At 37.7% G+C, this 20364-nt stretch overlaps 2 protein-coding genes across 6 annotated transcripts in view; one reads left to right on the plus strand and one right to left on the minus strand.

Annotated features, from left to right (window-relative positions):
* LOC108609474 (MKRN2 opposite strand protein) overlaps nt 1–20364 on the minus strand; it is a 71656-nt gene that overhangs the window by 31433 nt on the left and 19859 nt on the right. For both annotated transcript variants that reach the window (XM_089465159.1, XM_089465158.1), the window contains exon 2: nt 610–828. The gene's annotated coding sequence lies outside the window, so the exon portion shown is untranslated. The remainder of the gene's footprint in view (nt 1–609; nt 829–20364) is intronic.
* eys (eyes shut) overlaps nt 1–20364 on the plus strand; it is a 72488-nt gene that overhangs the window by 27428 nt on the left and 24696 nt on the right. For all 4 annotated transcript variants that reach the window (XM_089465152.1, XM_089465151.1, XM_089465154.1 and 1 more), the window contains exons 4-5: nt 14391–14543; nt 14608–16757. In XM_089465152.1, coding sequence (XP_089321278.1) covers nt 14391–14543; nt 14608–16757 — 2303 coding nt within the window. The remainder of the gene's footprint in view (nt 1–14390; nt 14544–14607; nt 16758–20364) is intronic.

Below are 20364 nucleotides of genomic sequence, written 5' to 3' on the forward strand. Positions count from 1 at the left end.
GGTAAATTAAAGATAAATATTACAAAAACATTTTATATTGCATTATAAATTCCCAAGTTCAATTACAAACCATTCAGTAAATTCTGAAGAGCAAATAACAGTAAATTAAAGCCAATTCAAAATATAAAAAATCTCACTAATTAAATTTAATTTAAATAATTTTTATAATTGTAGATTTACAGATATAAATGCTAAATATTTTTCTATTTAGATTTCATTAAAATCTGTTAATTAAAAGGAAATTACTCTAGAGAAAAGTTAGAAAAATACAAAAATAATGAATTGCCTATATTATAAACAAGTTTTGAATACACCCCTCAAGCTGCCCTCATTATCTACAGGATATTTACATCAAAATGGCTTAGCAATGCTGAGTTGAGCAAACGCTCTAATTAATATTATGAGCGCTTCGCGTTTGTTTGCCTTTCACCTTTTGATGTGCATTTGCTTTTACAGCTGCATTTTGGGCATATCGCGGCCCTTTGAGTTGATCGTTGCTCTGTCAGATATAGGAAACTCAACAAACATTCTGACGCCCAAAAGTCGGCTATGTTTTTCGGTTCTTTTATTTATTTATTTTTTGTTGGTTTTTATTTGTGCCCCACTTACCGAGTTTTCTGGTTACTATCACAACGAACAATTGGCAGGTAGATAGCAAGCTTAGCCAAGTTAATTGTTAGTTTTGCTTTGCTTTACTTTGATATGGTTTTGGTTCCAGGCTTGTCTGCTCGTTTGGTTTATTTTTTAGTTCTTTTTTGCCTTTTACTTTTTTTTCGGTTACTCTCCTTAATTATCTGTATGCTTTAGCTGCTTTTCGCTCTTATATAACTGAAATAAAAAAACATTAAGAATATCAATGTAGTAGACAAGGTTAAAGAAAATAAGTACGCAAATATAATGAGAGTAAAGCTTGAAAGCCACGGCAAGGCAGGGCAAGCCAAGCCAAGGCTGTGGTTTGGTTTGGAGAACTACCTGAAAGTGATATCAAAGTTTCATAAGTTGAAATGAAAACGAAGCCCGTAGAAGATTTGTGTATATATAGAATGGAGGCTTTTAATATATAGTTATATATTCGTTTAGTTTTGATGCTTAGAATATGCTTAAAAAGCACTTCCTTAACAAATGATACACATTAAAAAGCTTTTGAATTTTTAATTATAAAAAAAATAGGCTTTATATTTCATTATCTCCAATACATGAACTACAGATAAAAGTTCAACTAAACTCGAAACAACCTGCTAAAAGAACTGAGAGAAACAGAGAGAGAATCTTTCTCATTCTGTGCGCCATCTGTAAATAAATTATTTGTCTAAAAATACTATATTATTGCTATAATTTCTTTAAGTATAATATTTTTAATATCAATTCTCAGCTAAGTTATGGACAACAGCAGCAGCAGAATCTATTGCTCATTGCACAACTCTAACGGCAGGGCAACTAACAATACTGCAACGCTCAGCAGGATAACCTTGCCCTCCTTGGCACAAACGCACACCCCTCCATGCACACTCACATACACTCGCACACACAATAGTTTTTATGCCGAGCTAAAGGCATCTTTTTGGCTCCCTTTATGCAATCATTGCAGTCGAGCCAGCATTTGAGAGCATCGCATAGACCAAAGGAACTTAGGGGCATTCAGCGCGAAAACAATGCAAATTGCAGTTGGGAGCCATTGCCAGGCCTATTCACATTGAAATTCGCATTTCATATTCAAGCAAACAACAGAAACTACGGCTGCAAGTCAACAATAAGCAAAGGTTTTAGAGGGAAAAAAGGAAAAGCCTCCAACTCAGTTGCGAGATACTCGCTTGGAAGTTGATTCTAATAATATAGACGATTGACAAAAAAAATTTGGTTTGTTTATTTTGTATAGTTGCAAAAACTGACTTAACATTGCAATTAAAAAGTTTTGATGAGCTTCCTATGAATAAATAGAAATAGATATTGTTGATACGATAAAGAAACCATCAGTTTAATATATTAGCTTGTTAAGGCTTTGAACTGTTATTTGTTAGACTGCTAAAAAAAAAAAAAAAAACTCTTTTCACTGCTATTATTTTATCTCACAATCCATATACCCCTTCAAAGCATTACCATTGAGGTATTTTATTTTATATAAAATTGCATTCAAATTGCAGCATTGCAGATTTATTTACATATATATATTCTCATATATATATATATATATATATATCCTCATTTTGCTGATTGTGCTTTAACTTTAGCTCGACTTTTATTTGCATGTTTTTATTGCAAATTTTCCCGAGCCACCTCTTAACTTTTCCACCTTTATCAGCAGCTGAATATGAATATGTGACTATGTGATTGGAAACGGGGAATGTATTTGTTCACCTCACTCTCTCTACAACTGCATCTCTCTCCCTTAAGCTCGCTCGCTCTCGAGTCAGCTGCACCTCTGTGTCTCATGCATTTTCACGTATTCAATGCACATTCATTCAATCAAACATGCATTTGGCTCAGCTGCTCATTCATTCATACCTTCATTTCGCGTACCGACAGATTTTTTGTCTTCCTGCTGCCTTTTTAATACACTTACATAAGGGGTATTATGGGTTTCTGAAGTAGATGCAGATGCAGATGCAGATGCAGATGCAGATGCAGATACAGATAGAGATACAGATGCAGATACAGATTCAGATACAGATACAGATTCAGATACAGATACACATACAGATACAGATACAGATACAGATACAGATACAGATACAGATACAGATACAGATACAGATACAGATACAGATACAGATACAGATACAGATACAGATACAGATACAGATACAGATACAGATACAGATACAGATACAGATACAGATACAGATACAGATACAGATACAGATACAGATACAGATACCAGTGGAAGCAATCTAAATTCATAACGATCCTTTATCTCTATGGAAGCGCATTTAAACTTCCACATGCCACTGAGAACCCTTCCATTACTATTTTCGTTTTTCTCTTCTCTTTCTTTTTTGCCAATCGGCATTGCCTTTGTGCAAATTTTGCGTTACATGCGACAGCTTCAAGCGATTGCTCCATTTTCGCTTTGGTTGTGCCAGCTGGCCCCACCAGCTCCCGCTTATTCATAACTATGGGGCAAATACTATTTGGGACATTTAAGTCGCATCGTTCTCAATGCAACTTTAAAATGTTGGCAGTGGGTGATTTATCGAGGGACCAAAAAAAAAAGGGAACTGAAAAAAGGAAACAAATCGAAATTCATTGAATTTCACGTGGCTCAACGATTTACATAAATTTTTTATTTCATTTGCTCAATGGGCGTTAGATAGAACGAAAGAGAGATAGAAGGGACAAATAGAACGAGAGTGAGCGCTAACATTTCAGTAATATGGTACCCAATATTAAAATACATTTGCGGCTATCCAATTGTCCTCATTTTGTAGCTAATCAATTGCCTTTTGGGGATTTTAGTTTTGCCAATTTTACTGTGCGTGTGCGTGTGTGTAGGTGTTTGGGTGTGTGGTCCTGTGTGTGACGTGAAATAAAATATTCATAATATTGCATATTGATTTTATAATGGAATCTTTAGAGTTTATTGAACTTTTATGCAGCTTTTGACACGCTTCATATTGGATTTGGGATTAGCATTAGCTATGTATATATAATTCTATGTATAAACAGAACAATTTATTGTGTTTGATAGCAATAAAAGCAACGCAAACGCGCTCTGTGTCCGAAATTGGGTTAATTGTGATATATAAATAAAATCAAAATATGCTAATTGCTAGCCATAGTAATTGACTTTTATGGGTCTTTTTTTCGACTAAAGGGCTAGAAAATTTGATTATATTTGTAAAGCAATAGTAATATATTTTATAGAGCTTGAATATATATTAAGCCTAAGAAGATTTTATCTGTAATATATAGTAATAAATGTGGCCTACAATAAAGATTTTCCGAAACTTTTAGTAATTACTCATGGATTTCGGAATTTTCATTTTTGAACTCATTAAAAAAGGAAATTCGGGGCATAATGGCTTAGAGATGCATAAGTATATAACCACTCTCGCAAACTAATGTAGGCGGACTGTTGATACTTTAAATATTTATTCCTGTGCGTAAAAAGAATTTATTACGTCTTTCGATAAATAAACTCATTTACCCATTTTCGATAATAATCGATAAAATGATTTCGTATTCTCAAAAATATAGATTTCTGGATTCCATTTGTCATTCTTGAAAATTCTAATCTACTCGTCGATCAAAAAGGGGCTTCTATATTTTCACTATTAATGCTAAACAAGATTTAAAAAATATTACTAAATTCATTAAAGCCTCTCATATTAGCTAATTCGAATAAATGAAAAATAAATACGACTGTACTTCTAAATGCCAAGAGCTACTCAGAGCCTTAGTTAAGACCATTTAATTAATTAGCACACATTGCATTTCCCTAGCCATACAATTCACTCTGGAAAGGCCTTTACAGAGAGACAGAGAGTAATAGAATGAGAAAGAGAGACAGCGTAACGTAAACATGTTATGCTGCTGCTGTGGCAGCTGTAATGCAATTTTCTCACTTATAAATTTAGCCATTGAAGTTCAACACAATACTTTCTAATTTTACGCAACGTTGCTGCCAGTCGATAGAAATTTTCACCATGCATTTCAATGGCAATGCAGGAAAGCTTCGACAGCCAGCCAGCCAGCCAGCCTAGATGTGCCGATTCAATAGAAATTGGCAGACAAAAAAGAAAAAAGACGAAAAAAAAATATATCAGAAATTGTATAAAATACCAAGAACTAAAAAGTAAAAGGAAAATGAAATCCAAGCTACAAATATAGTACAAAATTAATTAATTAAAAGCTGTAAAGCACACACACAAGCACACACCAATACATATATACATATATTCTTTACAACAGGAGAGGCAGCTGCAATTGCCGTGAAAATGAGCTTGCCAGGATTCAATGGGCTGGGGCTTACAATTGTCCTGGCGCCGCTTGGGGAATTCCAGCTGATGTCTTCCGTTGGCACAGCGAAAAAGTGCAATTGAAAGCGCAACAATGCGCACCACAAGACATTCAAGCAGCCACCCACACCAAAAGCCAAGGGATATGCGAATTCGAATCGCTTGGGCGCCAACGCCCCCGCCCCCGCCCCCATTTATTTTGTTGACTGAGTGACGTACTCGAATTGCTTTAGCAGCATTCAGCGCTCGGATTTAAGGTTGCCTTCTGTGATTAGTTTCCCCGCAGTGTTCACAGATGAGCTGAAGTGCATTTCATTGCTCACTGTCACATCGAGTAGTTTCGGGTCGAAAATCCTAAAGCCACCAAAATAGATTGCCTTTCGCTTGGATTAAGCGCGCATACACATCGCATGGAAATACTCCAAATAACAATTGCAGATATATAAATTTATAAATAAATATATATATATATTGCAATTATGTATATATGTGTATACTATTACCAGAGGGCATGTCACATTTAAGTCTAATATATGATAGCTAAAGCCTGTGGGTGTTTGCTCATTTCCATGCAATTAACTTTTATTACAGGTGTTGTTCAGCTTTAGCATATACGGTATATGCACTAAGTTCAGAGGACTCTTTAAAAACTTTTTATTCGTTAAATCATATTGAACTGATTTGGCAATTTTGATGATGTAATAATTTTTAAAATTTATGCATGTCAGCTTTTTTCGTTTAGCCAATGTTTTAGCTGTTGTCTTTTGATGTTTAAACTCGAAGTATTCAATATACGTAAGTCAAATTAACAGCACTTTCGCCTATAGACACATATATGTATATTATTGTAGTAAGAAAATTTAATTAAAAAGCATTTCATTGAGTTTTCATATAGATTTCACTTTTACTTCAATTAACTTATGGCATGAAGGTAAAAGGAACAGCAGTATAAATCGTATCGTAATTGTATTGAAATGTAGTTAATATCACTTTTAATTAATATGTTCTCTTTGATCAAGAACCTCAGCATTAATAATATATATATATATATACTAACTGTACATATATGGTATATATAGCTTGTCGTTCATCTCACAGAACTCGTATTTCTATGACAATTTGTTGCTCAGCAATAAAATGGAATTTCTTAATTATAGCGAAATGTGAATGGGACTGTGAGTGTTTTGCAGCATTCGCATTCAAATTATGCAGAGCTGTGCACTCATTCAATTATTTATACCATTATATGCATTTATTCGTTCGCTCTTTTAACGTACACATACTCACACACATGCACACTGATGCACACGCTCGCACACACACATTAGCACACACTAGCACACACATGCACAGGAACAAAGAGCCTGAACGAAACTTAAAATGCAAACGAAATGTGCAATATATTCAACTCATGGAATTTTTAATACACTGTAAAGTAAGTTGAGCAAAGAAGTATATTTGAATTGAATTATGGCCGTCTTACTGTCAGCTCACTGTAAGCTCAAAGTACAGTGTACATATATTATATGAGAGCAGTTGCTTATAGACTTTAATACAAGTCAACTGAAGTAATATATTCCTCTATAAGCTTGAGACTCTGCTCCTTTCTCACCTCTTATTGTTCTCCCACACTCTGGCAGTCATTCAACAATTGTCGCCTGTGCAGCGCATCGCAAAGTCGTTGACAACCGTTTGCCACATACTTGCTCTTCTGATTCATATATATATTTTTTTATTATTATTATAAACGATTCTATACTCGGAAAGCTTTCAGCCACTCCTGCTGCAAAGCTGCACCCCTTACGATCCGTAAAGCATACGTAAGAAGCAAATATGAATCACAAAATGTGTGCAAATAAAATTCAAATTTCAATTTGTGCATCGACTACAACAAATACAAGCTTTGAGCGGGGTAAGCGGCATGAGCGGGGGGTCAACACTGCTAAAGCTTAAAGTTCATGCGTATTGAAGACTCGAAGCCAAAACAAATGTTTTTACCTTGTTGCACAAGTGTTTACACTGCGCTGGCAGTAGCCAAAACGAAAAGGATGTGAGCAGCGCCAGCAGCTGCAACATCTGTGGCAGGATGCAGAAGACAAGGCGAACAAAAAATTATGCATAAATCAAGCGGTAAAGGTGGAGAATATTATTCTACGTAGTTAAGATATGGAGATCTAAAGTGGTTAGGAAAAGCGAAGCAGATGCTAGATATATAATATGCAAAAGTTTGGCCAATAAGATAAGGAGAGAGTGAGGGGGGAGAGAGAAATAGCGAAAGAAAGAGAGAGAGAGGGACGATGAAAATAAGAGACGCAGAAGAAGATAGAAGACAGAAAGGAAATAAAGATACAGTAAGAGTGAGATAGTAAAATTGAGCTTGAAAGAGCGAGGAAGAGGAGACAATCATATAGAGATAAATACATAAAGAGATAAATATCGAGAAAGAGAAAAAGAGCGAAAAATAGGGAGAAAAGGTGAGAGAGTTTCTCTTTCTAGAGATAAACATTGATAGATATAACTTTTAAAACCTTTGAACGGTAAATATATTTCTATTTACATCAAATCCATTCGAAGTTAATACCAGAGAATCCAACGATGTCTACGATTTCAATAATCTCATTTGATGTCACGCCTGTCAATTTCCAAAAGCAACGCACAATTTATCAATATTTGTACATGTCTGAATCATTTGGTCAATCGGTATGCAAAGTGTTCTCTTTTAGCAAAATACATTTTTTGATTAATGCTGCATTTCAAATATTTAGACATTCAACGACAAAAAAAAAAAAAAAAATCGAAACGAAAGAAAGAAAACAAAATAAAATGGAGCAAAACGAATGCCAAAAGTAAAACCCGACCGAGAATTGTGTTGTAAATTTCTGATTCAAAACAAAAAACTCTGCGCACAAAAAATAGAAGGAAAGAAAAACCCCAAAAATAAAGAAAAATGCCGACAACAATTGAGGTAGCAGAGAGTGGCAGGAGCAGGAGCGGGAGCAGGAGAGCTGGGTGGTTGGCTGTAACATGATGGCAACCGGTTTCGTCCATTAACCACCAGAAAAAAATGTGCGTCCAATTCGAAAAATTCATTCATAAAACATGCCGTCGACTGCGGCGCAGCGACTGCTGAGAGTGAAAATTCAAGCAGCCCCTCCACAGGCACCTCCACCTCCACTCAGGCAGACAGAGCTGACCATTTGCGACCCCTAGACTCAGCGGCAACCCCCTGAAGCAGCCCTCGCTTTTCCATTCACGCACATGCAGCAATAAAATGAAAATCGATTTTCACTTTAACGACTTCACACATAACAAAAAAAAAAAAAAAAAAACGAAAAGAAAAAAAAAAACGAAAATAACAAACAACAGAAAAATTGTGCCTTGTGGCAAACGCTGAAACCACAAATAGAACAAAGAATGAAAAACAAAAATTGAAGGAGAATAGAATAGAGGAATATATCGGCATTGCATAGGTCCATAGAAAGGTGACCAATGCCAAGTCGAGGGCTTTGGGGACTGTTTAGCTGCCAGTAGCTGCAGTTGGTCAAATCAAACTCAATTCACAATGCTGCCACAAGCAACCGAAGCCACCAACGTGACCCACCCAGAGCTAACCGCAGGTGCGTCGAGCTCGCCCACAACTGGGTTAAGAAGAGTGGGGCTGACATCTTGCACTCTCTCTCTCTCTCTCTCTCTCTCTCTCTCCTTCTCCCTCTCTCTTTCTCTCAATCACCCTCGCTGCTGCTTGACCACTTCCTGGACTTCAGCCTGAATTGGAGCGTAATGTGACATTTCATGTTGCGCCTTTGGCAACAAAGTTAAGTTTTCCATGTTGCGTTGCGGCTTTGACTGACTCCTTGTGCAACGTGTCGTATGCTTAACACAAAGTGAATTATTTTCTGAGTGTTTGCCCTGCAATGGCAGCTACAAAGGCCAAAGCAATACGCAAAAGCGAAAATGGCCACAGTTACCACTCAAAATACACACTATTTATGAGAAACGAAGACCATGAAAGTCGAACCGCTTGCAGGCTGTATCAACGAGATTTTTCGCTCAAAAACAAGAATAAACAAAAAAAAACCTTTTTTATTAATAATTTAATTTTTCTCTCGTTGGATCAGTCTTATGACAAGCAAAATATTTTTTTTTTTTTTTTTTTTTTTTTTGTAATATAGTCCAGAAATCGTATATAAAAAATGTATAAATATTTTTACATAAATACACGTTTTACTAGCTGACTTTACAACCCACTCTCTCGGTGTCGCTCTCTCTCTCTCTCACTCTCTCTCTCTCTCTCCATTTCTCACTTACCCAAAATGGAATGCCCAGATCTGTATTTATGCAGGCCATCAAATGCATCTAAAGTTAACAACGGCAGTAAATAAAATTGAGGCACGAATATTTGTACAATTTCAAGTATGGCTCCATCAAATCATAAACCAACGGCATGGCCCATAAACAAATTGAATTGCCAATGGCCAGCACCAAACAGCCAACGTCCATCGTCCATACGCTGCTGATTTAATGGATGAGCCAGTGGCTGTGTTGGCTCAATGAAATACGCCAATGGAAAAGAGCATTCATTACTCAAGAGCTGAACAAAGAGCTGCAGTTCCATTATAGGCGAATTTGAACTTAAATTATTGCTCATATATTGATCTAATAGCAGAAGAGGTGCAAAATCTTTGCATGAGTCAAATCTTTAAGCGCGCAGCCTCAAGGTATGCAACATAAATTTAATACGCCTATATGAGAGTAAGGCGGCGAAAATCATGAGTGTAGCGGTTTTATATATCAGATCAAACACACACCCATACGTCATAAGGCATGAAATATTTGCTGAGCAGAAGTTGAAACAGCTCACCTCAAGCTCATGTTGACAAGTTTGCCACAATAAGAAAAGCATTACTGAGAGAGGGAGAGAGAGAGAGAGAGAGAGACTAAGAAAGAGAAGCTAGCAAAAAGTCAAAGAGCATGTGTGTGTGTGTGTGATGCTGTTTAGTCACAAAGTTCTCATTGACTTAACTTTAATTACAACTTTTGTATTGGATTATTTACTTACTGTCTTGAACTTAAACTTAAGTTTCCTATTTCCTGCTTTGTGAGCTCAGTAGAATTGCCTATAATTTGAGTTTAGCTTCAGGCTATGAATTGAGTATACAACAAAAGTTTATCAAATAGGCAAGTTCTCAGACACTTTTCTATTTCAAATGAGCTTTAGAAATATTGATTTTGAAAACTGGTTTATGAACAATCTTTATAAATCTTTGAAGTCCAAAAATGCACTTCAAATCCAGTATTTTAAGCTTAATAACCTTAAAGCATTGATTTGATTTGAACTTATCCGTGATTAAATATTTATTGTTAAAGGAAATTCAATGAGCTTATAGTTTACCTATCTGACATTTAGCTAAAAATTTATAGCTTACTATATTACAGCAAACCCATTGAATAGGTAATTATTCAATTATTGGACAGCCAGAATTAGTCTTTAGACAAATTTCAATCTACAATTGAAACTATTTATTACAAAGCATTTAACTATATGTGCAAATAAATGATGATTTGATTGGCCCAGGTTAAAATTCAAATGCTACAACTAAACACAAATCAAGCTGTTGAAAGCCAGAGATAAATGAAGATTAAATGCTTACAAAATAAATCAAGTGAATATATATGTATATATGAAAAAGAATTTTATGAATATAGGACATAAAAAGTATTTATTAGTAAGTATTAATTTTGTAATATTTCCAGAAAAATTTCGCAAAAAAAAAAATGCATGTAGAGATGGAAATTTATGAGAATAGAAAAATATATTTATGTAAATATATAAAATATGTAATATTACTTAATCATATATATAGAGCAAATACTCATTTTATGAGGACTAAAGTTTTATGAATATTTGCTAATATTTGTCGAACTAATCAAAAATGTTCTAGCCTTTGCACTTTACGTAGCTAATATATCTTGAATGACATACTCATATAAAGCTTAAATATTTTTGGAATATCTTAAATACATAAATTCATAAATCATTTGAAAGCCATTATGCTCACTTCATAAAGCCCATTTTATGGCTGATGTCTAAATCTCTTGACATACATATATATTGAATAAATGTTTGTAGAGCATCTGTTAGTCAACAGCAGAGTTTTATTTTATTTTTTCTTCCTTTACTTGTATTCTGCAGCTGGCTCTGACACAGTTTGTTCATTGTGTTGATTTAGTGCTTATGCAAATTTAATATTCGTTCGTCTGTGCGGGCGCAACCCAACCGCCCATATGCATAGAGGGGCAACACAGTTGCATTATAAACAAACTACACTCACACTCTCACACAGTCACACACCCACGAATTCCCACACTGAGCAGAGAGACATTTATCTTTGGTCTGGCCATTTATGAGTGTGCATCTGCATAGCTACATTTTTATGTCCATCAGTGTATTTTGTGTTATTTATGAGCACAAGTGATAAATTGTTGTTGCCACGCCCTCTGCACACCTGGGCGCTACATTATTATTATTGTGTATTTCATTTATTTTTTGCGCTTCTTTTGTCAATTGTGCTGTGAATTAATGCAATTTCTGTGCATTGAATTAAAAAGTTACCACGCCATAATTTAGACAAAGTGAAGCAAAAGAATTTTCTAGCTGCTCGCTACGGTGCAGGCTTTTTGACACTTTAGTTTCGACACTTTGAAGTGCTTTTGTACAAGTTTTTTACGTCCGTCTGACAGACGGGACGGACAGACAGACAGACAGACAGAGGCACAGACACTTGAAAGATACGAAGCAGGCAAAAGTTTTGGCACAGAATAAACTTGGAGCCAACTTGTTGCCAAAATAGAAAACTAAAAGGATCTAGATGCGGGCCGACAAAAGGAGGCAGCCAAATAAATTCTCTCCTAAAAAAAAGGAGAAAATAAAATGAAAAAACTGCAGACAAAACACTTCGCGAGCAATAAATTTGCAACACAAACACACGCACGCACGCACACACACACACACGCGCACACTGAGTTTGAGAAGCAGAGAAAAAATCACTCATACGCACTGTTGCCAGTGCCACAAACAACGCAAGGAAAATTATAGCATACACAATAGGGCGCTTCTTAACACTACCAAAGACTTCCTGCTGTTGCCTTTGTCCGTCCTCTCCTCCGTCCGTCCGTCCGTCCGTCCGTCCGTCCGTCTGCTTACCCGTCAGTTGCTGCCACTGGCAACCACTGACGGCGCACTCTTCACCTCTCTTCCCCATCTCCCTCTACCGCTGCCTTGTCTTGTCGTCAGCGTCTTTTGTAGTTGTTGAGCAGAAAATTGAAAAGTATTTTCAAGCATTGTTTTTCGTTTTGTGTTGCTTGTGCTGCTCACGTTGTGTCTGCGTCCTGTGTAACAAATAACTAACTTGAGGGGTATAACAACTGTTTAATATAGCACCATATCAAACAGATCAACTATATATTTCTCATGTATGCATACTCAATATAAAGCATACTCAACATAGCCTTGACTTGACTAAAATAGTTACTTGATGTGGATATCTATATTGTTGTGTGCGTAACAACTTCGAAATTAATATATAAATCTAAACATATGTATGTACTAGCTCTCCCTATCTCTCTCTCTCTCTCTCTCTCTCTCTGTACTTTATTTGTTTCCTGTGATTTTTTTTTTTAGTTTTTTATTTTGTATATATTTTTAAAAATTAGTTTTTAGTTTTCTGTTAATTTTGTATTACTTTTTGTATTTGTTTAGCTGTAGATTTTTAAAATTACATATTTAACTTTTTAGTTTTTTTAGTTTTATTGTTATTAATTTTATATATATTAATTAAGATTATATTAATTACGGATTATTCTTTTTTTATTTTAATATTTTATAAGTTTTGTTTTAAAATATATATATATTTTTTTAAGATTTTTTAAAATTAATTTTTAATTATTATTTTATATTTTTGTTTTTTTTTTTTTTTTTTTTTTTTTATTGTAACTTGTAACTTTTCTACTGCAATCTTGTAACTAGTCTACTGCTATCTTTAGTGGCAGCTTACACTCCTTTTACATTCTATTCTTCTGTAGAAACGTAAAAGTTATATAAGTTCAGAGTCGAAGCGAAACATCTATTATGCATTAAACTTTAAGAAGAACTGCTAGAGCATAACAACTTCGACTTGTGCAGCTAACAAAATTTCTAGAAATTTGTTGCTATTTGAATGCTTGACAGTCATCAGTTAAAGGACGTATACACTTCTATATATAGATGTTTATGTGTGTGTGTGTGTGTACTTTTGAATTGTTTATATTGGATGCACCAAAATCAGCACTTGAAGTTTTATTTTGATTGCCATCGATGCGCCTGAATCGAAAAAGTTGTGCGCTTTCCACTTGGTCGTGCGTTGTCAGATAGAGCAACAAACAGCGTTATATAAGGTTGTAATGGATGCTAAAAGAGAGTGAGTGAGTGAGCGAGTGAGTGGGGGAGTGAGAGAGAGAGGAATAAAGAACTCTTTCATTGCTTAATATAATGAAAAGTCATTCAATTTCACTTCGATAGTATGCATTTATTTGTAACCATATAGTTGAGAGTTGCTTGGAAAAAAAAAAGAAGAGTTTTCAACGTTTTTTCTACACTTTCTTTTTTTTTTTTTTTTTTGTATCAGGGTAAATGAATGATGCTTTGAATGGAATATATCGATGCACTAATTGAAAAGAAAAAAAAAAAAAAAAAAAAATCAATAAATAAATATATGTATTTGGATTTTGAGGCGATCTTTCTCTAAGCAAGGGAGTGCAATTAGGACAGCAGCTCCTTTGAAGCTGGTCGCATGAAAATAGATCTAATAAAAGTTTATTTGTTTATATTAAATGAAAATGTATTGGAAATCAAAAGAGAGCTACAAGGGTCAGTAATTTGAATACACTTCAGTTGTGTGCACATGAAAAATGTATTGGTAATGCATAAAGAAAATCGCAAACAATGCTCAACTATAAATAATATTTGCCAAAAGGGCAGAGCTCTTAATAAATATATAATATGAAATGCATATATGTACATATAGAGTTTGCATTTGCAATGCGAGTAAAAATGACAAGTTTTATTTATGAGCCATTTACACGCCACACTGGAAACGACAATTTTAACCAACTGACATAAATTTTTAAATAAAAGGACACAGAAACTGTTGCAGACTTTATGTGACTGAAACGAAACAAAACGAGACGAGACGAAACGTCACGGAATGGAACGTTATGAAACAGGACACGAGTTGCACATTGTGGTGCCATCAATTAATGTCACTTTCTCAACTCTCCCTCTCCCTCTCTCTCTCCCTCTCCCTCTGTCTCACTTTCTCTTTATATGTCTGTTTCGCTTGCACTCATTGTTTTTCGGTCGTCACATCGCACGCGAATGTCAACGCCATGAACGAACAGGCTCAAATTGTGAGGAAAATGTGGACGAATGCATGTCAAATCCATGTCAAAATGGCGGACTTTGCCGTGACCGTAACAATGGGTACACCTGCACCTGCCAGCCCGGCTATCTGGGGGATCACTGTGAACTGGATGTGGCCGTCTGCGACACGGGTAAGTTACGGCTTGTGGGAGCTAACCAAATCGCTTTTGCACTCATTGTGATCCTTGGTTACAGGCACTGGAGCCCGTTGCCAGCATGGCGGCGAGTGCATTGAGGGCCGTGGCTTGGAGTTTAGCTGCCAGTGCTCGGCGGGCTGGCATGGCCGCATCTGTCAGGAGGAGATCAATGAATGCGCCTCCTCGCCCTGCCAGAACGGCGGCGTCTGTGTGGACAAATTGGCCGCCTATGCCTGCGCCTGTCCCATGGGCTATACGGGCGTCAACTGCGAGGAGGAGATACTCATCTGTGCGGACAATCCGTGCCAGAACAATGCCCTCTGCCTCATGGAGGAGAATGTGCCCACATGCTACTGCGTGCCAGATTATCACGGCGAGAAGTGCGAATTCCAATACGATGAGTGTCAGCTGGGACCGCGCTGCATGAACGGAGGCGTTTGCATTGACGGCGTCGATACCTTCTCCTGCTCCTGCCCTCCACTGCTGACGGGCATGCTGTGCGAATGCTTGATGGTGGGTGAGGAATCGCTCGATTGCAACTACACTGCACCGGCGACAGCTGCACCACCGGTGGTGTCCGTTACACCGTCGGTGCCGCCCTTCTCGACCTTAGCACCGCCCACTGTGCGACCGGTTACGCCACCAGAAACGACCATGGCCCCAAGTGCACACCCCACTGCACCGCCAGCATCAGCTGTAACCACTATGACGCCAATTGAGTTACCTTCCTCGTCCGCATCGTCTTCATCGGAGGAAACTCTGGTAGAGTTCCGCGTAACGGTGGCACCACCCGAGAGCGACAGCCACAGCTTAGACAAGGTGCCAACAACAATAAGGCCGCAACCACAGCCAGAGGTCCCAGAGCCAACAGCCGAGGCACAGCCACTGCCTGAACCCACCACACCACCGGTTGGCGGCGTTTCTTCAGCCTCCACCTCGTCGTCCGAGGAAACTCACGGCATCTACACTACTCTACCCCCAATGCCGGCGCCGGGTGTAACCGCCTCCTCATCAGCCGAAACTTCTTCGGAATTGATTACCTCCGAGGAATATACAACAGTGCGGCGCTTTGATGTTAGCGGCAGTGGCAGTGGCAGTGGCGCCGGCAGCGGCAGCGGTTCCAGTGAGGAACCCACCACCACAATGCGAACCACTGTAACACAACCGCCCAGCATAACAATTGCCGTCGATTATGCATCATCGAGCAGCTCCGAGTCGGTGGAGCAGCCCATAGCCGCAACCACACCCAGCAGCATCTATGTGCATCGCGTAACCACATTTGAGACAAGCATCTCGGTAGACTATGCACCCACACCGACACCCTATTTTCCGCCAGAGACCACCATGAGCCCGACCAAGACGCCACTCGAGGAGACAACGCGACATTTGTGGACCGAACTGCCCACCACAGCGGCGCCATTCTTCACGGATTATCCAGCTGAGGTGCTCATCACAACGCATCGCACCAGCGCCGGACGATTTACGACGGTGCAGCCACCCGTACAGCAAGAGACCACCACAGCACCACTGGACTATGAGCCGCCCAGCGTGGAGCTAACCACGGCACAAACTCCGCACATTGTGGTAACCATTCTGGAGAGTAATGCAACGCTCCCAACCACAACACTATTGCCACCAATAACAACCCAGCGTGAGCCTCAGCCGCAAACCACTCATACAGCCACTGAAACACCAGCGGAATGGGAGTCAAGCACCACACAGGTACCACCGGCCGTAACCGTGCCCGCGCCTGTGGAGATAACCACATCCCAGACTATGACAACAGAGGACTTGGTGGGGCCGCCTGCGCCGCCTTTGATGACCGTGGAGTCGCCTCGCGAGACAACCACGCCCAGAACTGGGGTCACTCCGGCACCCACACCATTGCCCACAGAGCCACCAACTGTGGCCAGCTTGCCTGCAGTTACGGTGCCACCAACTCCGCCATCCACACAGTCGGCACAGACGATGCCACCACCCACACCGCCCATATATGTCTACAGTACACCCGGACAACCAGAGGTAGCGGCGCCGACCAAGTCCCAGGTAACCGAGAGCAGTGAGGACACTGATGGCGCCAATACGGTGGCCAGCGGTGGTGCCGGCAGTGGTGCTGGCGGCTCTGAAGGCAAATCTGGCGATGTTGACTGCATCAAGCTCGGCTGCTACAACGGCGGCACTTGTGTAACCACATCGGAGGGTTCCCGGGTGAGTAAACCATACCAAATTTCTCCATGAGCTCCTGTTCAATCGATAGCCGTTGTATTTGTGGTTAACAAAAAGTAAATAAATAAATACACAACTTCAACAATTTTCTACCCCATTGAGCATCTAATTGGCCATAAAGCAGCCCCTGTGGGCGACTCCTGTTACATTTATTCCTGTCATACTGTCCCTCCCGCTGACCCATAGAAGGGCCATTACATTGGCGCCAACGTTCTAATTACCTTGGCCATAGGCAAACAAGAATTACACCTGACAAACATATGCTCATTGGGACCTTCATGGGCTATGTGTTATCCAGTAAAATTGACCTCAATTTCAAAAGGGCTTTTGCTTTTTTACTGTATACAAATATTTACATTTTGAAAAGCTATTCAAACACTTTGAAGAGTCTTAGCTGAAGTGAAACTTTAAAGCTCTCACAAAGCTTAAGCTGAAGTTTAGTTAGTTTGATGTGTTTTCATATTTAGAATATTTTTATATGAAATCACAAATCTAATGCAATTTACATATTATATTATATAAATATGTTACATATTTATATTATTTTGTTATATGTTAAATTATTTCATATATAGAATCTTTTATTTAAATATATATAAATATATACTCGATAGCGATGGGCGAATGCTGTCCAAATTATGTTCAGTTTTTGGCTTCGATGAAAGTGCAAATTGTACGATTCTTTTTAATCAGGTTTTGAATGGAATAATTCCAATAAGCGTTGAAGCTTTAAGACTTAAACTAGTTCAAAAGCTCACCAAATGAGTATATTTATATAAGTTTTCAATCAGCTTAAGTTTGCATGTGCTTTAAAGCTGTTTAGAGCGAAGTATTATTTAAATTTATTTTTTAAATCAAAATGTATTTTATCTTATTCGAAACTGTTATACAAAGAATACTACAAAATCTACACACACTCCTAGAGCAATTCCATTCAAAGGGTATTTTTAATTAATGCTATTGGATAATTACAAAGTGCTGACAGCACGAACACAGCAAAAAATCAACATGTTCTCCGTTACTACCTTTTGAAGCTGAGCTAAAAACAAAAATCTTTAACACATGGCGGAAACTAGATATTATCTAGTTAGTAAGCTGTACTTCTAACATCTGTGCTTGGCAATTAAAATTAGCAAGAAGCATCAAGAACAACAACTAATATGATATGCATAAATGTTGAAACTAGCGTTAAGATTAATGATTTTCACAAAACTCATGAGAATTGCCGCTGATAAATAAGTTCTCATTTGCGCAGCAGAGAGAAACTTTAATCATAGCATTTAATAGCGGGCAAGATTTACTGGACGAGAGATAGAAACCGCACACACATACAATGATAAGTCGAAACGGCAAACAGACAGCTACAGCTACACAACCACCTAAAGCCAACACACACACACACACAAGCACAGCGAGCAGAGAGAAGCATATGCTGACCTCATGCGCCTGGCCCATTGCATAAATAATCATGTATGTAGCTTGTCGAGCAACAAAAGGGGAACAACAACAACAACAACAACGACACATCGAGGCAACAACATCTGTAAGCTTCTTACTTAGTTTGATTCAAACCAAACAGAGCCGAATCCTAGCCAACAGCTAAGATGGCAACGAACTAGAGCTAGGACCAGTCGAGTCCCTTACACAAACCATTCCAAATTATGCTCAACTAACAATACATGCAAGGATTTCATTAAATTCTGATTGAAATATGACACATGTAACTGTGTGAGAGAATTTAAATAGATTGAAATGTAAAATTCATTAAATCAATAAAATAAAAACCAATATAATTATAGACTAAAGTAAAAACAGCTTAATTAAAGTGTGCCTGAATTAAAATATATAGATTTACAGTTAATTTGATTGCCAAATCCAATTTATTGTGGAGGCTAAAAACTTTCTAAATAGCAGCAAATCAATCAAAAACTTTACAGGCCTACCTACATTTCAAATTCAGATAACAGCTTCAAAACTGATGGCACATACTATATATTTATTTTCATATATGTTAAATTTTTACAGCTAAATTTATAAAAATTACCTTCAACTCATTTCACTGACAGGTAAAATCGTTTGGCAACTAGGCCGAACAAGCTGTCTGTTTCATGAGGCAGATATCTCATACAGCATCATCAAATGCCAATTGCTTTTGCAACAGAATAGTTAACAATTTCTCTCCTGCCAGTTAGCCTCAAATTTCAGGTAAAATCACACAAAATAGCACAGCAGCAAAATTTTGTTCCACAACAAAAAGCCACAAAAGTGTCTTCCCCTACCCCTAGCCAACCAGCCATGCCCAGAGTAGTCGAGGATTCAGAACTAAATGGGCCAGATGTAAAGTATGCCTATTCAACAATTTATGAAAATAGTTGCGGTATGGTAATTCTACGAAAAAATAATGTTTTTTCTCTGACTGGGACTTTGGGACTAGAACCCGCATAACTGAGGGGAATGAAAGCATTTTAAATTAATGTCTGACAAATTGAGCACAATTAGGAACAATACAGAGAGATAGCACGGAAGCAGACAAACAAAATACATTTTTACGGGGTGTACTAATAACTATCAAATCGACAGTTGTGAAGAAAAAACTAGTTAAGCCCATTCAGGATAATTAGGAAATTGTTTACTGAAATGTATTTATGTCCGATGGAGAACTGTATTTGAATCAAGTTACTTATAAAATGTTAATTTTTATTATAAATACTATCTTTAATTTTCATTCCCATTTTTTATTAATTATAATTTCAAAAAAATTATATATATAAATTTTAAATTGAAAAAAAAAAAAAAAAAAATTCATTATTAACACTTATTGGTTTTTCATTAGCTGTTTCTGTGTCCATTTACAAAACTTTCCTGTATCATTTAGAATTTAACGAAACACGTTAGGCAACACTGAAATCTCTTATTAGCCCAAAGCCGGTCTGTTTCGGTGAAGTTGCTCCATCTAAAGACACACACACACACACACAGGCACACTTACAGCTGCAGCTACTAATAAGTTAAATATTTAATTTTCATAACAAATTTCATGCCTGAGCATGACAGAACCACAGAAAAGTAAAAGCACAAACAGCTAAATAGACGAAAAGCTAAACAAAACAAATGACAGGTGTGTGTGTGTCTATGTGTGTGTGTGTGTGTTGAAATTATTTCATAAAGCAAATGCCACTTTATTGTTGCCAAGTGATTTAACTACACACAAAAGTGCTGAGTGTGTGTGTATGTGTGTGTGTTTGTGTAGTTTATCCGTTAATTTAGAGTGCCGAAAACGTGCTACCTCCCCATACCTACCTACATACATACACATACAAAAGCTAAAAGGCAAGATAGACAGAGACACACAAACATACAGTCGGACAGACACTTACATATGTCAGCTGTCATTTCGTTTACCCTTGTGTGCAGAGCGCGCGGGACAGGGGAGTAAGTGCGAGGAGTGCGAACTTATGAAAAAGCATATTTTTAACGCGTCTAGCCACCAGAGTGAAGGCAGCGAACAGAGAGAGACAGAGAGACAGAGCGAGAACTGCACGCAAAGTGGCACTCGCACTCAGCGAAAGTCACTCGTAAAGTGGCATTA

Source organism: Drosophila arizonae, chromosome 3 (assembly GCF_054131065.1).
Source record: "Drosophila arizonae isolate 15081-1271.41 chromosome 3, UAZ_ARI_1.0, whole genome shotgun sequence".
Taxonomy (NCBI): Eukaryota; Metazoa; Arthropoda; class Insecta; order Diptera; family Drosophilidae; genus Drosophila; species Drosophila arizonae.